Raw genomic sequence first — 27,622 nt, 5'->3', positions numbered from 1 at the left:
CTTCTATACCTTCTGTCCTCCTCCATTCCACTTTTGTCCTCAGTTCCTCTCCAACAGGGGGAGAAAGCTATGGCCAGGACAAACCCATAAGAGGGGTACAATTAGAGGGAAATACTGAATTCCTGAGGGAGAGAAGGCAGGATTTGCAGGCCTTAGGTAGGAGAAAGGGCTCTCCAAAATATATGGATATCTGGAGAGCCGCTGAGAAAACTTACACACATCTGGCCATCTGCAAAGATGTCCAGGGCATTCACTGATGGCTGGCCCTTCTGTGGTACTCCCCTGGCTTCTCTCTTTCCCCAGCAGTAGGACTCCCTCAGGAACCATGCCTCTCTGCCACCTTGTTCCTTCGCCTCCCCCCCCCCACTATCTCTCAGGGGCGAGAGGGGAGGGGTGTCATAGACAATAAGAGACAGGTCCTGAGGGATGGTGGGGCTTAATATTAATTGGTTCAGAACTCATTTCCATGGGAATTTCTTAACTGGTTTGTCTTGGGACAATGCTAGATAAAGACTTCTCCATGCCACTGTCTGGTCACCCTCCCACCCCAACCCACAGAAACCTGTAGTGTCTGCATGGAGGGCCTTGTGTGGACTAAGTGAGAGGAGAGTGTGTGAACAACTCATAGAATCATAGAATATCAGAGTTGGAAGGGACCTCAAGAGGTCATCTAGTCCAACCCCCTGCTCAAAGCAGGACCAATTCCCAGCTAAATCATCCCAGCCAGGGCTTTGTCAAGCCGGGCCTTAAAAACCTCCTAGGAAGGAGACTCCACCACCTCCCTAGGTAACGCATTCCAGTGTTTCACCACCCTCCTAGTGAAATAGTTTTTCCTGATATCCAACCTGGACCTCCCCCACTGCAACTTGAGACCATTGCTCCTTGTTCTGTCATCTGCCACCACTGAGAACAGCCGAGCTCCATCCTCTTTGGAACCCCCCTTCAGGTAGTTGAAGGCTGCTATCAAATCCCCCCTCATTCTTCTCTTCTGGAGACTAAACAATCCCAGTTCTCTCAGCCTCTCCTCATAAGTCATGTGCTCCAGACCCCTAATCATTTTTGTTGCCCTCCGCTGGACTCTTTCCAATTTTTCCACATCCTTCTTGTAGTGTGGGGCCCAAAACTGGACACAGTATTCCAGATGAGGCCTCACCAATGTCGAATAAAGGGGAACGATCACGTTCCTCGATCTGCTGGCAATGTCCCTACTTATACAGCCCAAAATGCCGTTAGCCTTCTTGGCAACAAGAGCACACTGTTGACTCATATCCAGCTTCTCGTCCACTGTGACCCCTAGGTCCTTTTCAGCAGAACTGCTACCTAGCCATTCGGTCCCTAGTCTGTAGCAGTGCATGGGATTCTTCCGTCCTAAGTGCAGGACTCTGCACTTGTCCTTGTTGAACCTCATCAGGTTTTTTTCTGCCCAATCCTCTAATTTATCTAGGTCCCTCTGTATCCGATCCCTACCCTCTAGTGTATCTACCACGCCTCCTAGTTTAGTGTCATCTGCAAACTTGCTGAGAGTGCAGTCCACACCATCCTCCAGATCATTAATAAAGATATTAAACAAAACCGGCCCCAGGACCGACCCTTGGGGCACTCCACTTGAAACCGGCTGCCAACTAGACATGGAGCCATTGATCACTACCCGTTGAGCCCGACGATCTAGCCAGCTTTCTATCCACCTTACAGTCCATTCATCCAGCCCATACTTCTTTAACTTGGTGGCAAGAATACTGTGGGAGACAGTATCAAAAGCTTTGCTAAAGTCAAGAAATAACACATCCACTGCTTTCCCCTCATCCACAGAGCCAGTTATCTCATCATAGAAGGCAATTAGGTTAGTCAGGCACGACTTCCCCTTCGTGAATCCATGCTGACTGTTCCTGATCACTTTCCTCTCCTCTAAGTGTTTCATAATTGATTCCTTGAGGACCTGCTCCATGATTTTTCCAGGGACTGAGGTGAGGCTGACTGGCCTGTAGTTCCCCGGATCCTCCTCCTTCCCTTTTTTAAAGATGGGCACTACATTAGCCTTTTTCCAGTCATCTGGGACCTCCCCCGATTGCCATGAGTTTTCAAAAATAATGGCTAATGGCTCTGCAATCTCACCCGCCAACTCCTTTAGCACCCTCGGATGCAGCGCATCCGGCCCCATGGACTTGTGCACGTCCAGTGTTTCTAAATAGTCCCGAACCACTTCTTTCTCCACAGAGGGTTGGTCACCTTCTCCCCATGCTGTACTGCCCAGTGCAGCAATCTGGGAGCTGACCTTGTGCGTGAAGACAGAGGCAAAAAAATCATTGAGTACATTAGCTTTTTCCACATCCTCGGTCACTAAAACTAAGGGGATTCTATTCAGCCCCTCCACACCATGAGATGCTATATATGATACTGTCCTGAATGTGTTCACAGTATATTTGCTTGTTTAGGCCATGAAGTTGATTAATGCTATGGACATTATATATAATATGAATAGCTGAGAGAATCTGAATATTGCTACTGAGCATATAGAGTAACATTTTCCCAGTGGTTTCAAAATGTGCTATCAGTTTGTGTTATATTACATTTATGAAGCAGCAATAGTTATATCCTATTATGCGAAGACAAAAATTGAGGTAAAGTGTACTCTTCTCACAACTATTAGGGTTTACGTGTTACTGCTCTCAGCTGACATATCAGGCTCTTTGGGGCTGTTGATACCTATCTTAGTTTAGTGCAGACTTCAGGCAGTTAAGATCTAGAAGAACATTACACTTGTATACTCGTATCAGATATTTTCTAGAGAAATATGGGTATCTGCCTGGAAAATGTCAGATAAGACAGTTCGAGAAGTGCTCCAGTTTTATTCTTCACTAAATGCTCAGAGTAATTCAATTCCTTGACGATGAAAATGCAATGAGAAGCCTGCATCGCATTTTTTTTTCTTGAGAAATTAAAATATGAATTTAACTTTTTTAAAACATTCACTTTTATATACTGGGAGATCAACTACACTATGGGCTGACCCGGTGAGTTGCTGAGATGACTGGTATGAAAGGGAGTTGAGGGTGCTATAAAAAAAAATAGAGGCCAAAATACTGGGAGGCCATGAGCATCTGTAACTTCCACTAGAATCAACAGGGGTTTCAAGTTCTCAGGAACTGCTTGATATTTCTCAGTATTTGGCCCTTACTTATCTTATTAAGATAAGAGTTCAAAAGTTTATTTACATCTTCATCTCTTTCCAATTCCAGACCAGCCTCCATGAGGTTGCCTTCATACTCCTCTCTGCGGAATCTCTTATCATCTTCGTGATAGTCCATGTGAAGCTCACTTTCGCCCACGTCAAGGTGCCCGCCCTTCCCAGGAAGCTGATGATCCTGTTTGATACTTCGGGCACTTGAATCATTGTGATGAATTCGTCTAGTGAGCGTCTTACTGACTGAGGATTTCTTGTAATGGTAAACCAAGATATAGTCCACTTTCCTCTTGCCATCTCTAAAATAGAGTCCATGTTTGCAGTTGGCATCTGGATCCTGACACAGCGAGTTTAATAACTGTGAACAATGGGGGAGGGAAGAATAATAATTAGTACACTTGCAGACAAGGACACCAAACAAACCAAACATTAAAAGAAACCACATTCACATTGTTTCTCCTTGTACAGAGCAGAGAACATCTTATCCTCAAAACACATGAGAGTTTGAGGACTGCCTCCTGTGCCACTTAGTCAAAGATTTTGCAGGTTAACACCTGCAATTCTGTTGATTGACCAGTTGGAGTCTTATTGGTCAGAAATAAATAGATAAAATGACTGGGATTTAATCTAATTATCAGCACTCTAGTTCATAAGTGAGCTACTTGGTGGGTTTGATTTCCCCCCTTTGTAGGCTAATCTCCAGTAAGATCATCTGTCCTTCACCAAAGACATCTGTGTTTTAATTCTGATAAGCAGATTAATTTCATGTGCAAACATTTCTCACTTCTCTTATCTATGGCTGCAAGTTTGCATCATCTGAGAAAGAGATCAGCTTAGCTAGAGACTAACAGGAGCCAGCTGGCTACGTAGCTGAGCCAAAAATGCAAGTGGATAGTAGACAGGGAACAGGGCCGGCTCCAGGCACCAGCTTGCCAAGCAGGTGCTTGGGGTGGCCACTCCGGAGAGGGGCAGCAGGTCCAGCTATTCGGCGGCAATTCGGCGGACAGTCCCTCACTCCCGCTCGGAGCGAAGGACCATCCGCCGAATTGCCGCCGCAGATCGGGATCGCGGCTTTTTTTTTTTTTTTTTTTTGGCCGCTTGGGGCGGCAAAAACCCTGGAGCCAGCTCTGACAGCCCATGTCTCATTGCAATTTGATGGTAACAAAGGGATGTACTCCAGACTGGAATAATTCACTGCAAATTAAAACCTATTTACACTGGTATTATGAGATGCTAGAAACTCCTTTGAAACTGCAATTCCAGTAGAACCCTAAATCAATCATTTCTTTATTAATTCTAGACTCAACAGGGTAAATACAAAAAAATTAATATTAATAAAATATTAATACATAACACTATTTATACGCCTTTTTCATACATTGCGTTTCTCACACAATGCCAAATTCTGCCTTTGGATGTGCACACATAACTACAAGGGGAGAAATTGGCTAATAGATTTTACTTGTTTTCACAGTAAATACTAATGGCAGCAGTTACACTACAAAGGTTCAGGGGCCCTTGCTCATTTTATGGCTTTTAATTTAGCAGGCAGAATTTTAAGGCAAGAAATACTTTCCTCTGTAATAAATTGCTGGTGCAAATGGAAGCAATTGGCCATCAGTTGCAAATCAAAAAGTTCAATGTCCAACTGCAATATGTGCATCTGCAGTTTGTTTGTTACATAAAACAGTGGATGCAAGCATTTGGGGGAAACACAATTGTGTTCACAAAGAGGCCATCTTCAAATGAAGAGAACTACATATCGTTACCATTTTTGACCCGAGTGGCTAGTCAAAGTTTGCGGCCCTGGGATATCCCAGTTGGGAGCAGAAATTGGTAACAGATAGTTCTTTGATGCAGTTTTGTTTATTTACAAAAAATGTGCATAGTCCTGTGTCTCTAAATGCAAAAGGAATCAAATAGCAGGAAACAGTTTCTTTTGCTCATAAACATCAACAACACTCTTTTCAGCCTGCATCCCTGCCTGAAAAACTCCTTCCAGATTCTTCCAGGGTCAGACACCCTGCTTTGGAGCTGCTCCTTTTGGCTCTCTCTCTGTCTATTAGGCCATTTCTACATTATAGATGCTACAGTTGCATAGCTACATCACCATTGCTGTGCCACCATACTGCTGTAGTGTAGTGGAGTCAGTGATGGGAAGCATTCTTCCACTGACCTAGCTGTGTCTACACCAGGGATTAGGTCAGGATATCTAAGCGCTCTATTATGTTGACCTAACTAAGTGTAGACCAGGCTTCTGTCTCTCCCTGTTTCTGTCTGTTTAGCCTTCTCTCCTTCCTTCCACCCACACCGGACCTAAAACAACACTCAGCAAAAGCTCCTAGGTGGGTTCACATATGCCTTTTGTCTTAGGTGAGGGGCTTATCTTTACAGTTATGTTAATTGAAGGATGTGGTCATACCATATGGTGAGGTTTTAATTCAAAGTATTACAAGGTTTGACCTGCTCATAACATTCAGAGTGCAATTAATTACAGCCTACAATAGACTCAATATTAAGGTCTTAGGACCAGATTAAAACAAAATCCTTCAGGATGCATGAAAAATATGTAAGTTCTGCTAAAAGGTCAGTTTTTATTGGAATGGGTAGGCTGATTTAAAGAGGCTTCATCCCCTCTTCCTCTGATCCTGCACCAGAAGCACCTTCCACATATTTAGGGCTTCTTGGGTCTTGTTGAATGTGGCCCAAGTACATCTCTTTCTGCAGTATCAACCTACTGTCCTTCAAACCTGCAGGAACCTGCTGTCTTAGAACTCCTCCTGGGATAGGGCAGTTCCATACTTTCTCTAATGTAAGCCAGTGCCTTCAGGGGACAAACTGGGCCCAAGATTTTTGCCTATTATTAGGCCAAATTCTGAAGTCATTTACACTCCGGCAATATTCTGACTTTGGCCAGCAATTCCCAATCTGCCCGAGTTGGAAGGCAGCCAATAAATACATTAAATAGGGAGCCAGGCTGGGGTGACCAAACAAAAGTCTCTCTTGGTTTACGAGCATAGTAATAACATAGCTAATGGTAACGATATAATTTACTCATTGTTCATTTGTTGATGAGGGAAGAGCCCAGATGGGATCACTCCTTTCCTCAGCATCCGCCTTCAAGAACACCATTTGGACATTCGGTTTTCAGGGGGCAATTAAAAAATGTGCAGATTTTGTGACAGAAAAATATTCTGGGATACAAAATACTTCAGTCTTCATACAGTTAAACCTCTTAAGTGCAACAGCCACTCTCAAAAGGCCTGGGAACTCTGAGGATTCCATCAAGATCATGGTCTCATTTAATTTTGAAAACTTGGGGTCAAATGATGAATTCCTCAATAAAATGCAGTCTGGTCTAAAAGGTAAAGGTTAGGGCCTGATCCTATGAGCACCTACTATTCCCACAAAGTGAATGGGACTTTCTGGGGTGCTCAGTAACTAATCAGTGGGCCAATTCTGAAACATGCCGAGTGTCTTCAATTCTTATTGAAATAAATGGGCTAGACTGTGGAAGTCACAAAGAAGCCATTTTTCAGCTCCCAGGTTCTGTAGCCAGTTCTGCATGGGATCAAGCAGATGGTTCTAGCAGATTAGAACAAGTGTGCCAGTTGTTTATGGCCTACACCCAATGGGCCACCTATTATCTGGAGATCATCAGAGAGCAGTGCACTGTGGCCACACCTTTCCCTACCCCCAGAACACCCCAGAACAAATAGGGGTGGCAAAGGATGGCATAGAAGATTTATTTGCTTTCTGGTCCCTTTTAGCCAGCAGAAAGGGGACAGATTGCATTAAAGAATCTGGCCCAGTGGATGATGAGGACCAGTAGCACTTCTCTCAATTGGGCTCTTCCTTTGCAAACTCCATTTGTATTTCAAATGTTTGTTTTTAAATCTTGAGAGATTGGAGTCTTTCCATAGTTAAGGTTGCCTGTCTCCCTCCCTCTCTCACACACACACACTTTAGAGAATAATTATAGATTTTCACCTTAATAAAAACAGATGTTGTTCACTTTTGGGCGGGGGGGGGGGGGGGAAGGAATGTTGTAATGGTTTTTGTCATGTTGTTTCCCCCAAGCAGCATGGTCAACTTACTTAAAATGTGTTTTATTCCAGAGTGTTTGGTGAGCTCTAGTGCATATGTTTGGATTGGACAGTACAGATGGTTTAATTTTAGAGTCATTCACTAATGATTTGCTAAGGTTTAAGAACTGCACCAGTGCTCCAAAAAAGCATGGGAACAGCACCAAGAGTCAGAAACAGAATGGGAACTGTACTGAGGATCCAAAAAAGCAGGGAAATGTGCCAATGCTCTAGGGTACAAAAAAATATGGCTCCTTCCTCTCTCGGTCCCAAATGGACTCACATTTGTACAGCTTTCATTCCCACATGATCTTCTACGGAGACTATAAGCACTGAAAGGATTCAACCAAGTATTTAAGCAGCTCATGTGCTCATTTCATTTTCTAAGCCCAACACAGAATCTAATTGATCTTAGAACTTGTTAAAATCACTGGGACAGGGAAACACAGAGACAAACACCTCCCACCCCACAGCTCAAACACAAATCTGGGTTAATATATCAGAGACATTGAGATTCTCAGTTCTGTATCCCCTCTCTTTCCCTTCCTTCCCCCCTCCCCCGCCACACCTCACCCCCGAGTCCTACTTAAACTGAGGTAAAACCTGATCGGTTAAGGACTTTAAGAAGTCCATAGTCTTGGCCTCAATACAATTTCTACAGTATGAGGATATCATGAAGTCCACATCTGAACTGGCAAGGTGGAAAGATTTTAAGAAGCTTGCAAGTACAGCTTGGAAAAAATATTGGTGCCGTTCTATTAACCAAGCGGCTACACTCCTGTAATCTAGAATATAATATCATTTATGTACTTGGGGGAGAATACACAGTTCCACATGGCAAGTAAATCAGGAATTTCTTGCTATAATGCTATTAAAATGCTAAGGAAATTCCCAAACCAATAACTACATTAACCTGGAGTTAAGGTTGAGAAGATATTGGTAGGCCATATCTCATTTGATATAAATCAGTGTAGCTAAATTGAAATAAGCAGAGCTATGTAGATTTACACCAAATGAGGATCAAACTGCTCAATCTAAAGGTAAAACCACTAAAAGGACATTTTAGTTTTAAATCCCCACACTTAGGAGGCTGTTCATGGGCTATTCTTCACTCCCAAGTCAATTCCAATTAAGTATTCTTTCTCCATTGTGGAAGATAATATTCTATTTCTACTACATTTGCCTTGATCATTTAACATTGTTGTTTCAGCCCTTCTTAACCTCTATTCCCTCATCTATTATTATTAATCTTATTATTAATTTGTATAACCATAGTGCCTAGGAACCCTAATCATGGACCAGGTCCCCATTGTACTACATGCCGTACAAACGGGGGCGGGGGGGAGACAGATCCTGCCATAAAGAGTTTACAATCTAAGTATAAGACAAGAGATAACAGATGGATACAGACGGACAAGGGAGTTCAAGGAAAGAATGAGACAACATTGATCAGCGGGATAGCAGTGGTATCAACACACCTATACACATTCTGACCTTTTACATGTATTTGACATTACTGATTCCTAACCACCTGGGCATCTACATTACAACATTTAGAAATTACTCCAGAGGTATTTAAGGTACAAACATTCTAATTAAAAAATTGAATGACGGCATAACAAATAACAGTGAAAATCCATTCAGACAACAGGAATCTATACTGCAGGTTATTGGTGTAACATTATCAATGCAAGCAGAGGTATAAGCTTTTGGGTGCATATTTTTAGACATTTAAGGGTTCTCTTCAATACAGCCACACAGATTCAAAAAGCTGCCATTGCCTCGTTTGCTGGTTTGTTTAATCTGGGAATAAGCAGCCCTTCATATGATTTAGCTCAAATTAGGATCCCTCAATCTCTTCCACTCCCTTCCTCCTATATATGAGTCAACAAAAACCCTTTAGGAGTTGCCTGTATTGTGGTTGCTGGTAACTGTTCACATCTGACAAGGAATAGAGCAGAACTCACACTATCCAAATCCCCAAACATATATTTTTAACATTAATATATTTTTGCAGCGGGGTGATGGTGCTGAGAATAAAAGCACTCGGATTCCAGGGCGATGAGTCAGGGTACAAAACCCCAGAAGATAAGTAGCATCTAATAACTGCTCTACTCACTGTACTTTCACGCTGGATGTATCCGATGTCTTCAATAGCTCGGATGTTGATAATATGAATCCCCTTCTCCTCAGCAGGTAGAGAGGAATATTTCTCATTCACTCTCATTGCAGTCTTATTCAGAGCCTCACCAAGATCTTCTGGCAGAAATTCCACCCCATGAAATGCACTGTCAGTGTCTAAAAGAAAAAGGAACAGGTTGGTCTAAACACTTTCATCCCAGTCTTAGTCCCTCCCAATGTACACCATCTGAAACATAACCAGTTCTTGCCTTTCTCTGCCCCGCCTTCCTTCTCTGTTCCCACCCTTTGTTGTTCCTCCCCTCTCAGCCTTACCTCCTGCTACCCTGACTGTGCCCTCAGCTCTTTCCAGCTCCCTTCTGGATAATTACTTAAATTGCTTTCTACAGTGCTTATTAAAACTCAAGATGTGTTTTCTAATGGTCTCTTCTCAGCCCCATAGGGACTTGAATACATTTTAGTTAAAAATAAAATTATTCTGCACATTAGCAGCAGAGTGGATGTTGCATGCCATTTTCCCATTGTACAGTAGAATTTTTCCCCCTATGTTGGTTACAAGGGACTCCACATTTTTTACCTAAAAGGCAAGGCCACCATTTTGGGGGAGCAGTTTCGTACAGAAGCTCTGCTTGCAGTGCACATCCTAGCCCCAGGCAGAGCTCTTAACTGCAGCACAGCCTGAGTGTGAAATGTGAGTTCTGCAGAGGAGAGGTGCTGCTCCCAGCTTGTGCCCCTGGGGCAGGGAGTCCATATTTTGTTTACAAAAAGAGGCAGGGTGATTAAGATAAGAAAGAGCTGGTAATTAAATTAAGCATCTGGAAGTCGTTAGATGAGCCTATAAAACAGGAACCCCTTTGCAAGGGGCTTGGGGGGGGGGCAGTGTTGAAGACAGAACACAGGGGACTCAGAAGAAATACAGCCCAAGTTACATTCAGAAAAGAGGGAGCTGTCACGGGGATAGGTGAAAAGAAGGGGCCAAAACCAAGGGAAGGGATAGCAGTGGTATAGATAAAGTTCCCACTCTACCTGTGGTACTTATGTGGCCACATCACCATAGTATCTGAGCGCCTCACAATGTCTAACCTATTTATCTTCACAGCCCCTCTGTGAGGTAGAGCAGTGTTGTTATCCCCATTGTACAGATGAGGCACTGGGCACTGAGAAACTAGAGGCCAGATTTTCAAAGGTATTTAGGCATCTAGTGAGACTTTCAAAAGTGCCTAGAAGGTTAGGTGCTTTGTAAACCCCACTAGATGCCTAACTGCATCTTTGGGTGCCTAAAAACCTTGAAACTCTGTTCCTAAGGCACTGGCCTGAGGTCATAAAGGAAGTCCATGGTGTGAGTAGAACCCAGGTATCTCAGGGCTAGCTCCCCATCCACTGAACCAGCCCCTTTCTCTGCTGGGGGAAGAAAAAAAAAAAAAAAAAAAAAAAAAAAGACTGACAAATGGGAGCAAAACCAAGAAGGGCTGCTCTCTGAGACTCCACCAAACAGTCCCAAGGCGGTTGGGTAGGATGTCATGGCAGACACCATGAAAAGCAGCATAGAGGTCAGGAAGGATGAAGAAAGAGAGAGTACGAGAGTCAGATGAGAGGAGATCACTAAACCCCCAAGGAGTTGCAGGTCCTGCCATACGCTGGGTTGCAGAGTAATGGCTGCTGTGAAATTTTACATTTTAACTCAACACCATTTTGTTTTGAATTTTTTTTTTGAGTTTGAGTAAAGGCAGGAGTGAGAAAGTGTTGTAGAAGTATCAGATGTGTTTATGTCTCAATTTCTTAGGGTTTCAGCTGTATTCAGGCCAATTCCAGAGCAAAGAACAGAAATTTCATCCACAGAGTCCATAAAGTCAACGATTATTGTCATGATTTGTATTATTCACTGGGCACCATCTATGTGCTCAGCACTGTTCAGAATATGTCAGAAAACATAGTCCCTGAACCAATGTGTAGCCCTGGATAAGATGGCTCAGATATTTAAGTGTATAGATATTGAGCACATCTTAATATCTATGCGTGGAGGCACTGATGACAGTAGGAGTTTTACCTGTTTAAGGACTGGAAGATTTGACCCTCCAACTATTTTCAAGAGGAAGAGCTGCCCAGAGCTCCTATGCCTGTTTGTTTTCCTTTCCTGCCTGCAGTGGTCCTGATATACTTCAGAAGTCTCAATTTGTTTCTCAACTTTAAATATTCTCCTGTGAGAACTGCACATCCATCACTATAGTGTTGTGTTTAAGAGCCTTCTGGAAAGTAACTAGCCTTTAAACAGAAATGTAAACAGTGTTGCCAATTCTCACGATTTTGTCATGAGTCTCATGATAATTATTGTTTTCCTTAAAGCCCAGCTCCTGGAGTCAAGTGGATATGTGAGGATTTCAGCCTTCATTCTTAAAGAAAAAGTAAGTTTCTAGCCCTTGTGGCAGTGGAGAAAGCTTCAAAAAATGTGACCCCTGTGCAGCCTAAAGGTTCAAAAAGCAGAAGGCAAATAAAAAGAACACCAAATCTATTATTTTCACATAATCTCATGATTATTGGTGAGCCTGCCTCATGATTTTTGAGCATTTGGGGTTGGCAATACTGTGAATTATAGGGGTGAATCAGGGCACAGCATTTCACTGCAAATAAAATTCTGCAACATTTTACAAATTTCGTTTTTCTCTTCTCTGAATTTATTCAACCCATACTTCAACCGTGAGGTACATTTTCAGAAGGGGGCAAGTCAGGTAGTTAATGACACAAGTTCTTGCGCCAGAAATTCATTCTGTGGGTGCAAATTGGGGCTGCAAAAAGGGAGTCTGGTACTTAACTAGGCTGATAAAATTCCCTTGTATATCTTTACTACACATTATACAGGCAAAAGAAGTTCTTTGGGTTTTTTGAGTTCATGAATTCTTAGCTTAATCTGAAATTGCCAACCTTCAACCAAATTCAAATTTACTATTTCAGATTTGGCTCAGCTGTAAGAAATTATTTGCCACAATAATATTCTGTAGAGGTGAATTCCATTGTGAAATTAAAGGTTGGCTAAAAAACTCTATATAGCCTTTTAACCAGTTTGAACATATATTTATTGTCACAGCTGACACTACAGAAACACATACTGTGATAAAGGCCATCACAGAACATTATAGCCTGTGATAAATATCAACATGGAAATATATACTGCAATAGATTTTACAAAACCTCAAAACCCAATATGATCTACTCCCATTGAACCTGCATAAAACCCAAAGTATGTATCAGTCAAAACACCTTTTGTGTTGTGATAAAAGCTACGGTGTTAAAATATCAATATATTTACCTGTAGTTCTACTTCTAGGAACTCAATAGAAACTTTAGGCCTGATTCAAAGCTTCCTGGACTCAATGGAAAGATTCCCATTGACTTCAATGGGCTGTGGAAACGCTTAGCAATTTTGAGGTATATAAGATGTGAGTGACAAGCACTTCACAGAGAACTGAGGAACTGGAGAGTGAAAGTAAACAAAGGCTTGAGGCTGCAATCCTCACTCATGCAAATTAACACTGCAGTCAGTAGGTGCTTTCCTAAATAGGATAGCTGGATTATGTAAAAGTTTGATCTTCTAATACCACATAGAATTTACAACACAATTCAACATATGAACTAGCTAATATGTTTTGTTGAACAAAACTTGCATTTAAACTTGAACTCTTCTGCACATATTGTATTGTAAATATATTTTATATATATATTAAAGTACTGGTGTGTGTGTGTGTGTGTGCGCGTGCAATTTTTAAATTTTTTTTATTACATGTAATATTTGACTTTTTTTGTTATTTTTAAGTTACCGTGTCTTAAGGGAGGTGTTGGTTTTTTTGTTAACCTTTACTCCACTGGTGTGTGTGTGTGTGTGTGTGTGTGTGTGTGCGCACACACACACACACACACACACCCCAGTACTTGAAGATGGAGTAAAGGTTAATAAAAAAACCAACACCTCCCCTAAGACACGGTAACTTAAAAGTAACAAAAAAAGTCAAATATTACATGTAATAAAAAAATTAATCATTTTAAAAATTACCCTTGCTCTAATTCTCCCCGCCCTCCAAGATGCTAGTAAAAATGAGATAAGGTTGTTTGGAGTACCTTAACTGGGTGTTTTTATACTATCAAATTCTGAACTGAATTTGCAGTTCGTGCCTTTCTAATGTTTGGTTGTTAAAATGACAATGTTCTTGTGTGTATTTTTTCCCTATAAGGTTATTGATACTTCCAAAAGTGTAACTCTAGCTTAAAGTCATTAGTCGTTATAGTCATTAGAGATTTCTTTAGTGTTTTGATAAAGTTATCAAGAAAAAAATTCTGGTACCTCAATGTATCTACATATATTTTTGACTAATTACAGGATATAAATTACATTATATCCTAGATTTATGGTGTTTTACATGCTAGAATGGCACTAGAATTTCTTCAAATTGACACCTGTAGACTTTTAAAAAAAAACCTTTTTTTGGACTGCTTTGCTATGGACTTTAAGAAGTCTGCATACTTCATTAAGTCTATGGAGACAAAAAGTGTCCCTAACATCCAGTATGTTTTACTAAGGACTTTGAGGTATCCTTGCAAGGCTTAGAATCTCATTTGTAATTATTACATTAGTTCAGATTCATTGGGTGATAGGATTATCCTGGTGTTTTGAGGATTGGGGCAGAGGAGAGTTCTTGCTCCAGGCTCAATTAATTAATCTAGTGGCTTCAAAACTCACTTAGGCTAGGCAGGGCTAGAAGGTGGATATTGTAATACCTTCCAGATTCCTTGCAGGCTAGATGAGTTCCACAGAAGGACATGTAGGAGTTAGCTGTTCCATTGTAGTGAAGGCATTGACCCAGGATGTGAGCGGAGATGTGTACATCACCTTGGCATATTTCTTGTGCTTGTCAGAGATTTGGGGCAGCTATCCCTCTTCTTTGGAACTATGGGACCCAGATACTAGGATTCTTTGGAATTCCCATTCGGTTCCCATACTTCTTTGAAAACTTGAACCCAGCTCTCATGCCACTTTAAAACTATGTACATTTCCCACACTTCTTCAGAACCTTGGCACAACTGTTGTGCTTCTTGGAAACCTGGATGCTCAGCACCCACACTCCTTTAGAATGGTGTGGGTTTCTGACACCTTCTTCAGAATACTGGTGCACAGCTCCATGCTACTTTAGAACTGTGGTGCTTTTCCTGCACCTCTTCAGTTTTGTGGCACAACTATAACTTTTCTTTGGAACTTAAGCAATTCATGAGAACCTGGATGCCCAGCTCGCACACTGCTTTAGAATGGAGGTGCCACTCTTCTTTAGCATCTGGGCATAGATCCCAAACCTTAGCAAATCATTAATGAACAAGTTCAAACAACAAAAGGATTTTCTTTGAGGAATGTAGAGGTGTGGCCAAATCAGGGTTTCACTGGAAAGCTCAATGCAACTTTATATTATGGAACATTAACTATTTTAATCATTCATATGTACACACAAATATAGGAAAAAAATATATATTTACACACCCGCTCCCTACATATATGAAGGTGATATCCCTGTGCTAAGTCGCAGAATCCTAAGGGCTGAGTCATTCATTCTCTAGCTATGTAGTGTTCAAATGGTTCTATAGCATATATTGAACATTACTCTGAATTTTCTTGTGCCTGATAAAATCCCAGTGACTTCATTGGGCCTTTTGAGGTCACCAGGAACATGGGAGCGGATCATTACCTCTTTCCTAAGCTAAAGAATCTGTATATACCTTCAGCACAGTAAAATGTGTGTTTGTGAACTGAGGGGTGTTTGTCTAGGAGTTATCCAAGAATTCTAAAACAGATTAAAATACAGTGATGCAGCAAAACATAAGCATGGATAAAGGCTTAAATAAAGAGAAAATCGGAAGTGGTTAATTGAGCCCTGTTTGTTGTGAGGTTGCATTTTTGAACATAAAATCATTGAGTCTACAATGGGATACATGCAAGATCAGACTGGAACTGTCCAGATGACTCAGTGCTATTGTGTGAACTCAATCACCCATCTGCCAGTATATATTTACATCTGTGTTTGCACACCAGTAGCCTGGCAATATATGAAAGAACAAAATGTAACCGTAGTAGGTAAGGAACCAAACATTTTGTTTTATTATGACTACGAGAAAAATACGTGAAATGCGAGTACTTTATTGATATAATCCTAGTTAGAACAAGTTTGCAGTCATTTTCTACATCAGAATGTCATAATATAATTTAATATTGGATAGGTCAATCCAAGCCATTTAGCTAAAATCCCAACCTGCATGTAATTAGTGAATTCAAATTTGCTATTTGGCATAAAAGGTAAAAGCACTCTGGTGCAAACCATCAAGTTTATTTTTGGGATACTGTTCAGAACAATAAGCATAACTGAATTTTAGTTTGAATGGCTTATGGCCATATGTTATACCTCAGACCTTCCCTTTGTATTTTAGCAGCATTTAAACAATTGTTGAAGCCACTTTACATAAACGAAAGTCTTGATTTGGAAAACTATATGGATTTCAATTCCTATTTTATTATAAACATATTAAAAACACAATTCATGTTTTCTCTGATTTGGAAAACATTTCCAGTGGTATTTATAGAAATATTAGTATACATAGCAAAAATAGCATGTTAACACACTCTCACTCTGCAGAGTCAAGGGCATAACCTAGTATTTTTTCTTAGGATGATGCCTTTTATGGAAATTACCAACTTCACTGTCTCTTTACCCTAAGGTCATTCTTGATGTCCCGGGAGTATGACTATCACAACCCTTTCTGTTAGCCAATCCGAACACATTACATGAGATGCATGTAAGTGCTGATACAACTACTGCTCTCTCAATGGCCAACAGAGAGGGCCAATAAGCTATTTTTTCTCTATCCTGGCCCTTGCATCTCATTAAACCTACAGGTATGTAGTATATAATAAAATACTGTACTCTGTCTCACCAGCCTTGACCATATATGAATTATGATGGTGTTGTATGCACCTGGCTAAACAACATTAAAACAATAGTTTCAATGAACTGGGCATGCCCATGTCTTCTATTAGGCATAAATGTCTTCTATTTTCTTGACCTGTGGTATTGCCAGGCAATTCCATTATTCATTAATGTCCACGTCTCTATATCCCTGAAAATTCGTGAAGATAGGTAGATTCTTGATTTGTATTTATGTGTCTTTAGGGAGAAATCACATTCAAGATTTTTGATCCACAGAGTAACTGGTCATAATAATTGAGGTTTCTCAGCAGCAGGTTTTTTTTTTTTTTTTTTTTTTTTGTGGTGAGCAGTATAGATTGCTAGAGTAGGACAGTGATGATGAAATACTAATATGGACCCTTGTTGCATCTCTCGTGGACCATCTCTCTCTCCCCCCACATTTAGGCATTAAGGAGATGAAAGAAACCCAACTATAGGCCAAATATGGCCAATGGGCACAGAATGCAAGGTTGGGGAAGGATGATGGGATTGAGCCAGAGCTGCAGCATTCTCCCCTTCTCCAATAAAGATTTATGCCCCTCCAACTGATTACTGTGTGGTTGTAATCCCATGAATATTTGGGAGGATCAGTCATTTGGAAGGGGAAGGAAAGCCAGCTGAAAAGGAGCTCAGAGGTGTACAATATCATTCCCTAGCAGCAACATGGAAATCTTACCTGAAAATCCCCTAGGGCTTAGTGCTGGTGATTTGAATGTTAACTTTCACTCTGCAGCTCAGATGGAGGGACAGGTGCATCCAATGAATGTCTTCAACATTTTGATGCGAGCTATGCTTAGGGAGGAGGGACTAAGATAAAGAGACTGAGGTACGCTCTCCATGGAGTCCCTGCACTCTAGGGAGTTTTCCTCGGGATCCTGAGACATCCTTTCCCAAAAGAAATGATGTGGCAGGATTTCCACTGGTTTTCAGCTGAAAAGTTTCAGAAGATGTCAAAAGCAATGTGGCCTTTTTGTGGAGGATCCTGTTGCTTTGTTTCTTATGAAGTAGGTTTTGTTTGTTTGTTTTTCCAGGAAAGAACGTTGAAATGTTACAAACAATATAAGCAAATCTCTGCTGAAAATTCAAATCAAACTGAACTCAAAGCTTCTTAGATTAGGAAAAGTTTAAATAATTTATTTTGCTTGAGTTCTAAAATCTTTGCACTTATCTGAACACCCTTAAGTTTAGAAATTGCCAGTATTTCCTGGCTTAGATGTAGTCTTTAGGCACAGCCCTGAGAGTTGGGGCATAAATTGCATCACTCCAGGAGTAGCCCTGGGACACTACAACCCAGGCTTTTGAGTCATGATTCCACTTCTGTTGGTGTGTTCTGGAAGTGAAGGGAGTGAGTGGTAATTTGCGGATGGTCTATTACAGCAGCAAGTTATGACCACACCCCTTCTCCCCCCGGCACCGATATAGCCAAAGGGGCACTGGCCAGAGAGTGAGGACTGTAACCAATTCCCAGCTATCTGCTCAGAGGTGAGCTTTGGACTCCGGGTCCAGGCAGGCTGCCCCAGGGTACAAGGTGAAGGTAGTCCAAGTCACAATGTAGCCCCCTGAATAATTCCAGTTAGAAATATAGTGTTACAACAGCTTTTCTTATTTTCTTCCAGTAATTCTGCTTCAGCAACTGAAAGCTTTTTTCAGATTCAATGATCCTATGAATTTTTTCAGGTCCACCAACCAGTTATTCCTCAGGGCACTACCTACTGTTGGAGGCTGCATTTTTGTGGTGGAATGTTGTGTTACATATACAGGGTCAACTCAATCTTGTGATGTCCCCTTCCATTCTTAGAAAAAGGGGGGTGGAATTCCCTGGTTACTTTCCTAATATGAATGCAACAAGTCAGCCAAACTCTGCCTAGAGGTAGATGTGTGAGTGCATGTTTTTGGGAAGAAGGCCATGCATGTAAAAACCAGCTTTGTCAGACAGACAATCCTCAGGGAAAAAGAGGTACTCATGAAACTTAAAACCCCAGAAGACATCAGTTGCGATGAAAAACAAGCAATAATCAAGCACTGGTCAAACAACTAAGGTTGGTAAAGCACAGCTGCAAATCACATACTTGTATGAACCAAAGAGAAAGCAGCCTGAGGGAGGAATATTATGAATAAGAAAACCAGAAGAGACAAATTTTACAATAGTATTTTTTTTTCAGGGTGACTGTAAAGTGGGACAGTGGGGGGGAGGGGGAAGGGAATGGCACGTGCAGGAATATTTTCCCCAATGAATTCCCTCCCTGTTGAAAACATTTGTTTCACTTTGCTCAGACTTTAGAAACATGATTGTTAAGACTCATCCAAACTGTACTCTCATAACTACAAATGGATTATTTTCTTTTATGCAAATTTGGGACTTGATCCTGCAACCTTAACTCACTTGAGTAATACTCCCTCCCTTTGACTTCAGTGGGAGTACCCATGGGAACAGGACTTCAGGTGTGAATAAGAGCTGCAGTATTGGACCCCCTGGTTGCATACCAAAACAATTTGTTTAAATATTTTTAGTAATAAGCACTTACGGCCATTTAATTTTAATTAGAATCAATGAACGATCAGCAGGCAGGCTGAGCGTAACATACAGCTCTCTAGTAAAGTATGTTCACAGCTAAATGAATACCATGAAATCACCCTGACTATATGTAAACAAATTATTGCAGATAGCTGAATGAAATGTTTCTCAGAGAGAATTTAACTGAAGTTTTTTTCTTATCTCATCTTCATTTGTTTTCTATTTAAGAATTATCTTTAAGAAAATGGCTGGAATAAATACATCTAAGTTTGAAACCTCAGTTGTTCCCAACACACACTGAAATCCAACAGAGAAAAGCACATTGTTCTGCCAACCTTTGCATGAATATAAGGATTAGAGTCTCTCATGTCAAACAAAGAATTACACCTCTACCCCGATATAACATGAATTCAGTTATAACGCGGCAAAGCAGCGCTCCGGGGGGTGGGGCTGCACACTCTGGTGGATCAAAGCAAGTTAGATATAACTCGGTTTCACCTATAATGCGATAAGATTTTTTGGCTCCCAAGGACAGCGTCATTATCAGGATAGAGGTGTAGTTTCATTGCCACATAAGAAACATGGGTCTGATTTCTACAGTGGTAATGCTGGAGAATTTAAAAATCATTCAGCGATTAGCAGTAAAAATAAACAGGATTTTTAACTGTGTGAAATAATGGTTTAAAAATCATATTATAGGTCCTTCCCAAAAGGGGATTTGGTATTGCAAATTTGTTACTAGAATCCTTAAAATTAAGGCACCATGTTTATCACTATTTATTGTATTACGGTAGTATTCAGAGGCTCCAAACCTGGTCATTGTCCCATCATGCTGGGTGTGTACAAAACCCATGTTAAGAAAACTGCTTGGTAGTCTGTAACAAATATATTTGTTTGCCACTTGTACTGACTTTTCCCCTCTCTAGATTCTACATTTGGGTTATACTGTGCTATACTTCCGCCTGCTACGAATAAACAAAAATTGCTGTTTCAAAGCAGAATTTTCTGGAAATCTGACTTTCCACAGCATGGCTTTGTGGAAGATACATTACCACCTAGAGCAGGATTCTCCCTCAGCACCCCCTGCTTTCTTTTGATTTTCTGTCTACCTGAAACATTCAGAGACACAGGTTGTTCCATCAGGCTTAAGCTAAGCTGTGAACAATCTTTTCCACAAAGTTGATCCACTTGCCACCTCCTCTTTGTTTTCTTTATACATTTTAGTGCTCATAAAAAAAAAAAAACCAAACAAACAAAAGTCCTGGATTAACAGACGTGGAAATTGAAATCCTCTCCTTGTCTCCAGGACAAATACAACAGGGATAATGTCAAGGAACACTCCGCCACCCCATCCCACCAATGTTGCTCATTTCTGACCTATGGTGAGAAGACAGTTCAGTCTCCATGGTCCATTAAAACCTTTACTGAGAAGGCCACTACTTTATTCTACACACAATATTAATAGGTTCTTGTGAGGGAAGCTATTTATTTGCATGACTAATTGAATAATTTGCACAATTCTTATTATCTACGTACCCCACAGTTGTTTCTTTTATTTGGCTGTAAATTATCATAAACAATGAGCCAAATTCTGCTCCCTTTATACTGATGAACATGTGGGATAATTCCAGTGAAATCATTCTGTATTTACATCACTGCTACTGAGAGGAGAATCACTGGAACCCCTGCAAAATGATTACAATTGAAAGGCCTTAATCCTGCAACCCTTACTCATATGAGTTCAATGGGCTTACTCAAATGAGTAAAGATTACTCCAGTGAGTGTGTTTTGAAGTGTTGGATCTGTGCCAGGGGCAATAGAAAAGAGAACAAAAGAAAAGAGGGTAGAGCAGGTAATGAAGGGCGGTTAATTGCTTTTGTAGCCTATGAATTCTGATAGTTCCTTTTAAATGGAACTTTTACATAATTATTAATTTGCATGGCCCATGGGAGAAGGGATGTCACGCCTAGTGTGAGGAGCAGTGCAGGAGAAAGGACAGAGGCGCATGTCGGAGAAGAATATTAAGATATGTTAGTCTAATATATATGTTTGAGCTATCACAGATATCGATCTACTGCTTTCTCTTGTTAATCCAAAATTAGTAAAAATGTAAAATACACTTAGCCATAACAGCTTGCAATGCTAAACTTGTACAAGTGGGGGTACAAACAGGATTACTTTTATTATTTTAGCATCTGGAGGCATTGGGGGCTCCATTGTGCTACCCACTGGGCACACAATAAGACGACAGTCCATGCCCTATATAATTTACAGTCTAAGGCCCTAATCCTGCAATGATTTATGCACATATTTAACTTTACAGATTGAGCTCAATGGACAACTCACTGCATAAACTTAAACACATGCATTAGTACTTGCAGGGTAGAGGTACAAGTAGACTACATATTGTATTGTCTATATATTTTATTGTAAATTAATACTACGTTGTGCTCTACCACCTTTTGGGTCTCTACAGAAGCATGTACAGTAACTCCCCACTTAAAGTCCTTTCGCTTAATGTTGTTTCGATGTTACGTCCCTGCTCCATTACAGAACATGCTTGTTTAAAGTTGTGCAATGCTCTCCTATAACTTGTTTGGCCGTTTGTTTTGTTCATGGCTGGCAGCCCCCTATACGCCCCCCCACAGTGCCTCCCGCCTGCTGGCAGATCCTGTGGATCAGCGCATTCTCCCTGCTCCCCCCGTCTCCTACCCGCGGCAATCAGCTGTCTTGCGGCATTCAGGAGGCTGGGGGGAGGAGGGGGAGGGGAAGAGCGAGGATGTGACGCGCAGCCTCCCCCCTCCCTCCTGAACGCTGCAAACCAGCTGATTGCCACGGGCAGGAGGAAGGCGCTGGGGGGGGGGGGGGCGTGGAGGGAGCATAGGGGAGCTGCCAGCCTGTTTAATACATGTATTAAATTGCTTGTTTAAAATGTATATAGTGCCTTTTGTCTGGCAAAAAAATAAAATATAAAAATTCCCTGGAACCTAACCCCCGTTATTTACATTAATTCTTATGGGGAAATTGGATTCGCTTAACATCGTTTCACTTAAAGTCGCATTTTTCAGGAACATAACTACAACGTTATGTGAGGAGTTTCTGTATGTTACTGAAGATTTTGCATGCATATAAATGTGGTCTAAAGGCCACTTAGTGTTCCATATCTAAATGCTGCCATTTCACCTTACACGGTTATACTGTCAGATCTCTCAATCTACACACAGCTGAGCTGAATCTGTTCTTGTGTGGGAGATTTACATAGAACACCAATAAATAGCATGTATTGCAAAATGGGGTGGGCTTGATTCAACAGGTAGCCCAGAGAGTTGGTACAGAACAAATGCCTCAGCACTATGTTAAGAAATTCTGTGCTGAGAGAGGTAGTATCTGTAATCATTAAAGATCTCGCAGTTTCACCTGGATGCAGACAGCTTCTTCATTCCCTGTCCTAAACTGTAATGCAGTGTTACGGTATGATGTTAATAAACTGCTAAATTTCATTGGTGGGTGAAGTGATCCTTTTCTATCTCTCACTGAAAAGGTAAGTACAGGGGTATAATAATAGAAATAAGGTTGGAAAAACTTATTAGATTGGGAACCATCTTGGATGATATGAAATGTGCCTTTAATTTAATTAATGTCTGATGGGGTTCAACGGAGGTAGACTACATAGGGAGCCTTCCCCCCATCCAAATAACAGGGCAGAATCTCTGCTTGTTCTCAAGGAAGTGTTAGGAGAGAGTCGAATACCACACAGATCCATGCACTTCAAGAGGGTGTAGCCTGCTAGCCGAGGAGGAGGTCCAGCCCATAGCTTGCTAGTGCACAAGCTGGATCTGTGGCATATGCTGTCCAAGGAAGCAAGCTGCTCCTGTTTAGGATTCCTGGGGGAATCCCATCCTAGTAGCAAGATTCTTGGAGCACAGAATTCAGCTGTCAGCATACTCTCAACTTTCAGTGCTGGCCAGAGACAGAATTTGGACCAATGTATTTATATAGAACTTTGAGATCCTCAGCTGAAAGGCATACTAAAAGTGCAAGGTCTTATTAATTTAATGTTTAGTCTAAAATAATGAATTACTGTTTGAAGCAGCCCATAAAATCTTTATATTTTGGCCCTCACAAGGAACGCCAACTATGACTGTGCAGCTTACGGTATGCACCATAAACAGAGTCTCCTTCTTAACAAAGGTCTATTGTATTAAGCTGCTGTTTTGTAGATGAAATAAACACATCTATGGCAATTAGTTACATCATGTTATCTCACAGATTTAGAGTGGATTGAAATGATTCCAGAAATTGGTAGACAGGGCGTTGCCTTAAAGTCTGGTTGAAGTTAAATACCGGTACTTTCCAACCAGCTCCTTGTCAGGAAAGTACAAGTGTTACTACAACCAGGGAAATTAATGAAGACTCACAGAGGGCCAGATCACCCTCTCTTGCAGTAAAGTCCATCTGAAGGTACAGTGTATAGGAATTGGGTAGTATCCCTTGAAAACAATTGTTTTGTCTTTGCTTTCTGCACAACACTAAGAATATGAAGACACCATACAGGCAGTCGGATTCCAAATACCCACATATACTACCTATATTCAAACATACAAGGCCTAGCTATGCATATACACTGCTGTTCTGTCAAGTTCCAGTGGCTTCAGCAATAATACACAGGGAATCTCATAAGAGGGCTCGCAAGCTATCTGAAGAGATACTACCCCATTCCTATACACTACAAAAAGGGATAAGAGAGGAAGTCTCCTGGAGGTTCTCTTCATGGAGTTTCTTCTTGATTGTTCATACTTGCTGTCTGGTCACCCTAGTTCCAATGACCAGCAATGAATTGTACCCCTTGGAATGAGCTGTGGGTTCTATCCCCAAACTTGAAGAATCTCATGAGTTTTGGAAGTGGTGGGGGAATGTGCATGAGCACAGACACACAGTGCTTCTAGGCCTATCCTGTTCCCAAAATCACCCCTCTCTCTCCGCTTCCTGACAGCGTAGTTCCAAAGGACATCAGAATCAGACAGGACTTGCCATACCAGATATTACCACTGTTCTAATGTGGTACCAGTATTAGATGCTTCAAAGAAAAATAAAATATTACAGCATAGTTGAACTTTGAGTTTGCCATGTAGCTTAACTAATTTCAGGATAAATTGGTTCTCATTCAATATCTTCTATAGAACACCATGCAGAAAAAAAGACCTGCAACCAAGAAACTCCAGTAGATAGAGGCTAGTTTTCAGATGTACTACGACCCGACAACTAGAGAGAACACAAAAGAGAATATCACCTATTCAGTGCTACCTACAGAGCATCAGAAACTATTATGGTTACAATATCATTCTTATTACTCATCAAAGCTTAGCTACAAATGACTTCATGCAATAGTGTTCCCAGAACAGGGCCAGATTCTGCATTTCTTGTGCAGACAAATCTGTTCATTTCCAAATTGCAATGGAAATTGTGTTTGCAGGATTGAGCCCATAAAACCTATTTTTATATTGTGAATAGAAAATATATAAAACTACCATATATCTAACTTAAAATAAGCAGCCAGCAAATAGGTTTATGGTTAGTGTACTTTTTCCTGCTTTTCAGAAAAATAGCTTTAACCTTTAAATCGAGGATACAAAGGACTGTAAACAAATGTGTTTTCAGCACACAGAGAACGTATTGTTCTCTTGTGGAGAGGAGGGAGTCATTTATAAAATTATTAATGGTTTCTTCATGATCAAAGGTATTTTAACATCACTGTGAATCTTTAGTGTAGAAGCTTTAGGCCAGCATAGTAAGGCATAGAGCAGGCCATAGCGTTCCATACTCATTATGTGTTCTGATAACATGAATGATAAGAAGAGAAATGGGAAATGCATTCACGACACAAATGAAGATATATGGAAAGGGAGAGCTCACATTAATTCTTGCCATCGTTTCCCAGTGAAACTCCTGAAAGTGTTGTGTTCTTATTAGTAGATTTGCTCTAGGATGCACTCCTGGCCCCATTGAAGACAATGGCAAAATTCCCATTGACTTCATGGAGCCAGGGTTTTACCCTAGAAGTTTAAAGAGAGGGATTCTTTCTCTCTCTGCTCGCCGCTGCCTCCTTCCAAGATGGGATTAAGTTTATATGCTTCCACCATATGTTATTTCTATTTTTACTTAACTGAAAAATAGTTTTGCTTTAAAGAAAATAGTAAGCAAGTGCACTAGTTCATTTATCTGGTAAATGTTTGTCAGATAGTTCAGTGGGAATACTAAACAGTGGAATAAAATGGAATTAAACCTTAATATTTTGCTCTCCAAGCCTAGAAACATGATGGAAAATAATATTCCATATGATAGAAAGTTTGTGTTTTTATTAAAATATTTAGAGAAAAGTCATTTTCTTTTTTATTTTGGATACCTTGCTTCAGCATATCTGTAATTCCAAAAAGAATTTCAACAACAATCTATCTGCAAACTTTCCTGTTTTAGTCTTTATAATTTCTGTTCCACACCAATATGTTCAACTTGTTTTCAAAAGCATCATGCATTGCTTGCCAGCTAAAAGGTTTTCGTTTTCATGAATGTGCTTCTATTTCTGAAATGAAAACATTAGCATTCAGTCTTTGTGTTCTTCAAAAATCATATCAAAGTGATTGCCTTTAAAATTATTATACACGGAGAACAAATTTGTTGTTTGAAAATGGAAAAGAAATTCATTTCAGCTGGCCACAGTACTTTTATTGATAGTAATATTTAACTAGAGTGCAGGGAAACAGTACTAAATGATGGCCTATAGATTAAAACCAAATATGGTGCAATATTGAGTTACGGAAGGAACTGTTTCAATCCTCATGTAGAAAGTTTCCTGTTTTTGCCCTTGAATTTACTCACATGCTGTTTTCTTAACCTTTTGGATTTTTGGAACCCTTGGCTGTTGCTATTTTTTTTATTAGGGCTGGCTGTGCACTGGAGATATTCTATGACGTGATGTGACGGAACAACAGTGGTAAGAGTGGAACAGGTGTGATGACACTGGATAGCCTATTGCCCCATGTAAGCAAAATATTAACTTCTGGCCTTTAGCTCCCTCACCCCGCCCCTCCAACATAAGCATCAGAAGCAAGCTCTCCACCTACCAACTCAAAGTGGCACCAGACCCTGCCAGAATAACAGATGCAAAACCTGTAGACATATGTCCATTGCTATGATGATCAATACCCCCCAAACACATCTTTCAAGATTTAGGAGTCCTACACGTGCCTATCACAACATGTAGCATATCTCATCCAGTGCAGCAAATGCTCTGACGACGACTTTGTGGGTGAAGCCAGATAAATTACTAAGCTCTCACATGAACTCTCAGGAAAATTATAAGACAAAAACACCATATCACCCATAGGCAAATACTTTTCACAAAGTAATCACTCCATATCTGACCTCTCACTCCACATCCTTAAAGGAAATCTGCACAGCCCCTTCAAAAGACAAGCCTGGGAATTTAAATTCATAACTCTGTTGGACATTGAAAACCATGGACTTAATAGAGACTGGTTTTTGGCCCATTTTTTACAACACCTGTTGCCCACTAATCTTCCACTGTCCTAACTGAAGAGGTGTTAATTGCCTTCTTCATTTTAAGTGGTCTCCTACAATGTGTAACAATCTGCCCCACCTTCTATTTAGTTTGGACACTCTAGGGTACGTCTACACTACCCGTCAGATTGGCAGGTAGTGATTGATCTATCGGGGATTGATTTATTGCGTGTAGTGTAGACACAATAGATCAATCCCCAATTGCTCTCCCATTGACTGCTGAACTCCAGCAGTGTGAGAGACAGAAGCAAAGTCGACGGGGGAGCTGAGGCCATTGATCCAGCGCTGCGAGGACGCGAAGTAAGTAATTTTAATTCGATCTAGAATACGTCGACTTCAGCTACACTATTCTCGTAGCTGAAGTTGCAGATCTTAGATCGATCCCCCTGCCCCCAGCGTAGACCAGGCCCTAGTTTCTTTCTCTAGATCTGAAGATCTCTGTGAAGCTTGAAAGCTTGTTCCTTCCACCAACAGAAAGTGGTCTAGTAAAATATATTACCTCACCCATCTTGTCTCTTGTATAAACCTATAGGAGGACAATGCCCCTGACCTGAAAAGCATATAGTCCAAGAATTAATACACACACATACAGGGCCAGATTGCTGGACCAGTTTCCAGCTTCTTTGCACAGCAAAGCAGCCAGATTTGTCCCTGGCCTAGGAGAATCTCCAAGTGATACGGATACAGCATAGTGGGCTCTGTACTACACCCTTCCTTTCCAGCATAGGGGTCATGCTGGAGTAGTGGGGTGTGTGATGGGGGCTATTGTATGTGGTGCTTCAACAATTTTCACTAGCATAATGGCCCCTAAGGGGCCAGCTGGTGCAAAATACAGCAGCCTTAGTCAGTAGGGGAAAAGGAGGGGAAGTAGGTACCATGAGGGTTAGCTTGGTCCCTAGCTAGATCCAGAATTGGAGAGGACAGGGAGAGGGAAGAGCATAGTGGAAAACTGGTTTAAAACCACTTTTTCTCCCAGTATACATACATAGTACACACACACAGTGCGCACAGACGATGGTAGTAACAGTAAACATGATCAAGCAACTGCATAGCTCAACCAGGATACAAGTACAATTAAAGGAAAAGTTATTTCAATATTAGCACAAAACCACAAATTCCTTAACCTATT

At 40.9% G+C, this 27,622-nt stretch overlaps 1 protein-coding gene across 7 annotated transcripts in view; it reads right to left on the bottom strand.

Moving 5' to 3' along the window:
- The window catches only part of ANO1 (anoctamin 1), a 134,578-nt gene that overhangs the window by 65,818 nt on the left and 41,138 nt on the right, over nt 1–27,622 (bottom strand). For all 7 annotated transcript variants that reach the window (XM_054027989.1, XM_054027990.1, XM_054027994.1 and 4 more), the window contains 2 exons: nt 9,386–9,564; nt 3,213–3,539 (listed from right to left, as the gene is read on the bottom strand). In XM_054027989.1, coding sequence (XP_053883964.1) covers nt 3,213–3,539; nt 9,386–9,564 — 506 coding nt within the window. The remainder of the gene's footprint in view (nt 1–3,212; nt 3,540–9,385; nt 9,565–27,622) is intronic.

This window comes from Malaclemys terrapin, chromosome 4, assembly GCF_027887155.1.
Source record: "Malaclemys terrapin pileata isolate rMalTer1 chromosome 4, rMalTer1.hap1, whole genome shotgun sequence".
Lineage (NCBI taxonomy): Eukaryota > Metazoa > Chordata > Testudines > Emydidae > Malaclemys > Malaclemys terrapin.
The sequence above is the reverse complement of the archived record's forward strand: the minus strand, read 5'-3'. Positions and strand labels throughout refer to the sequence as shown.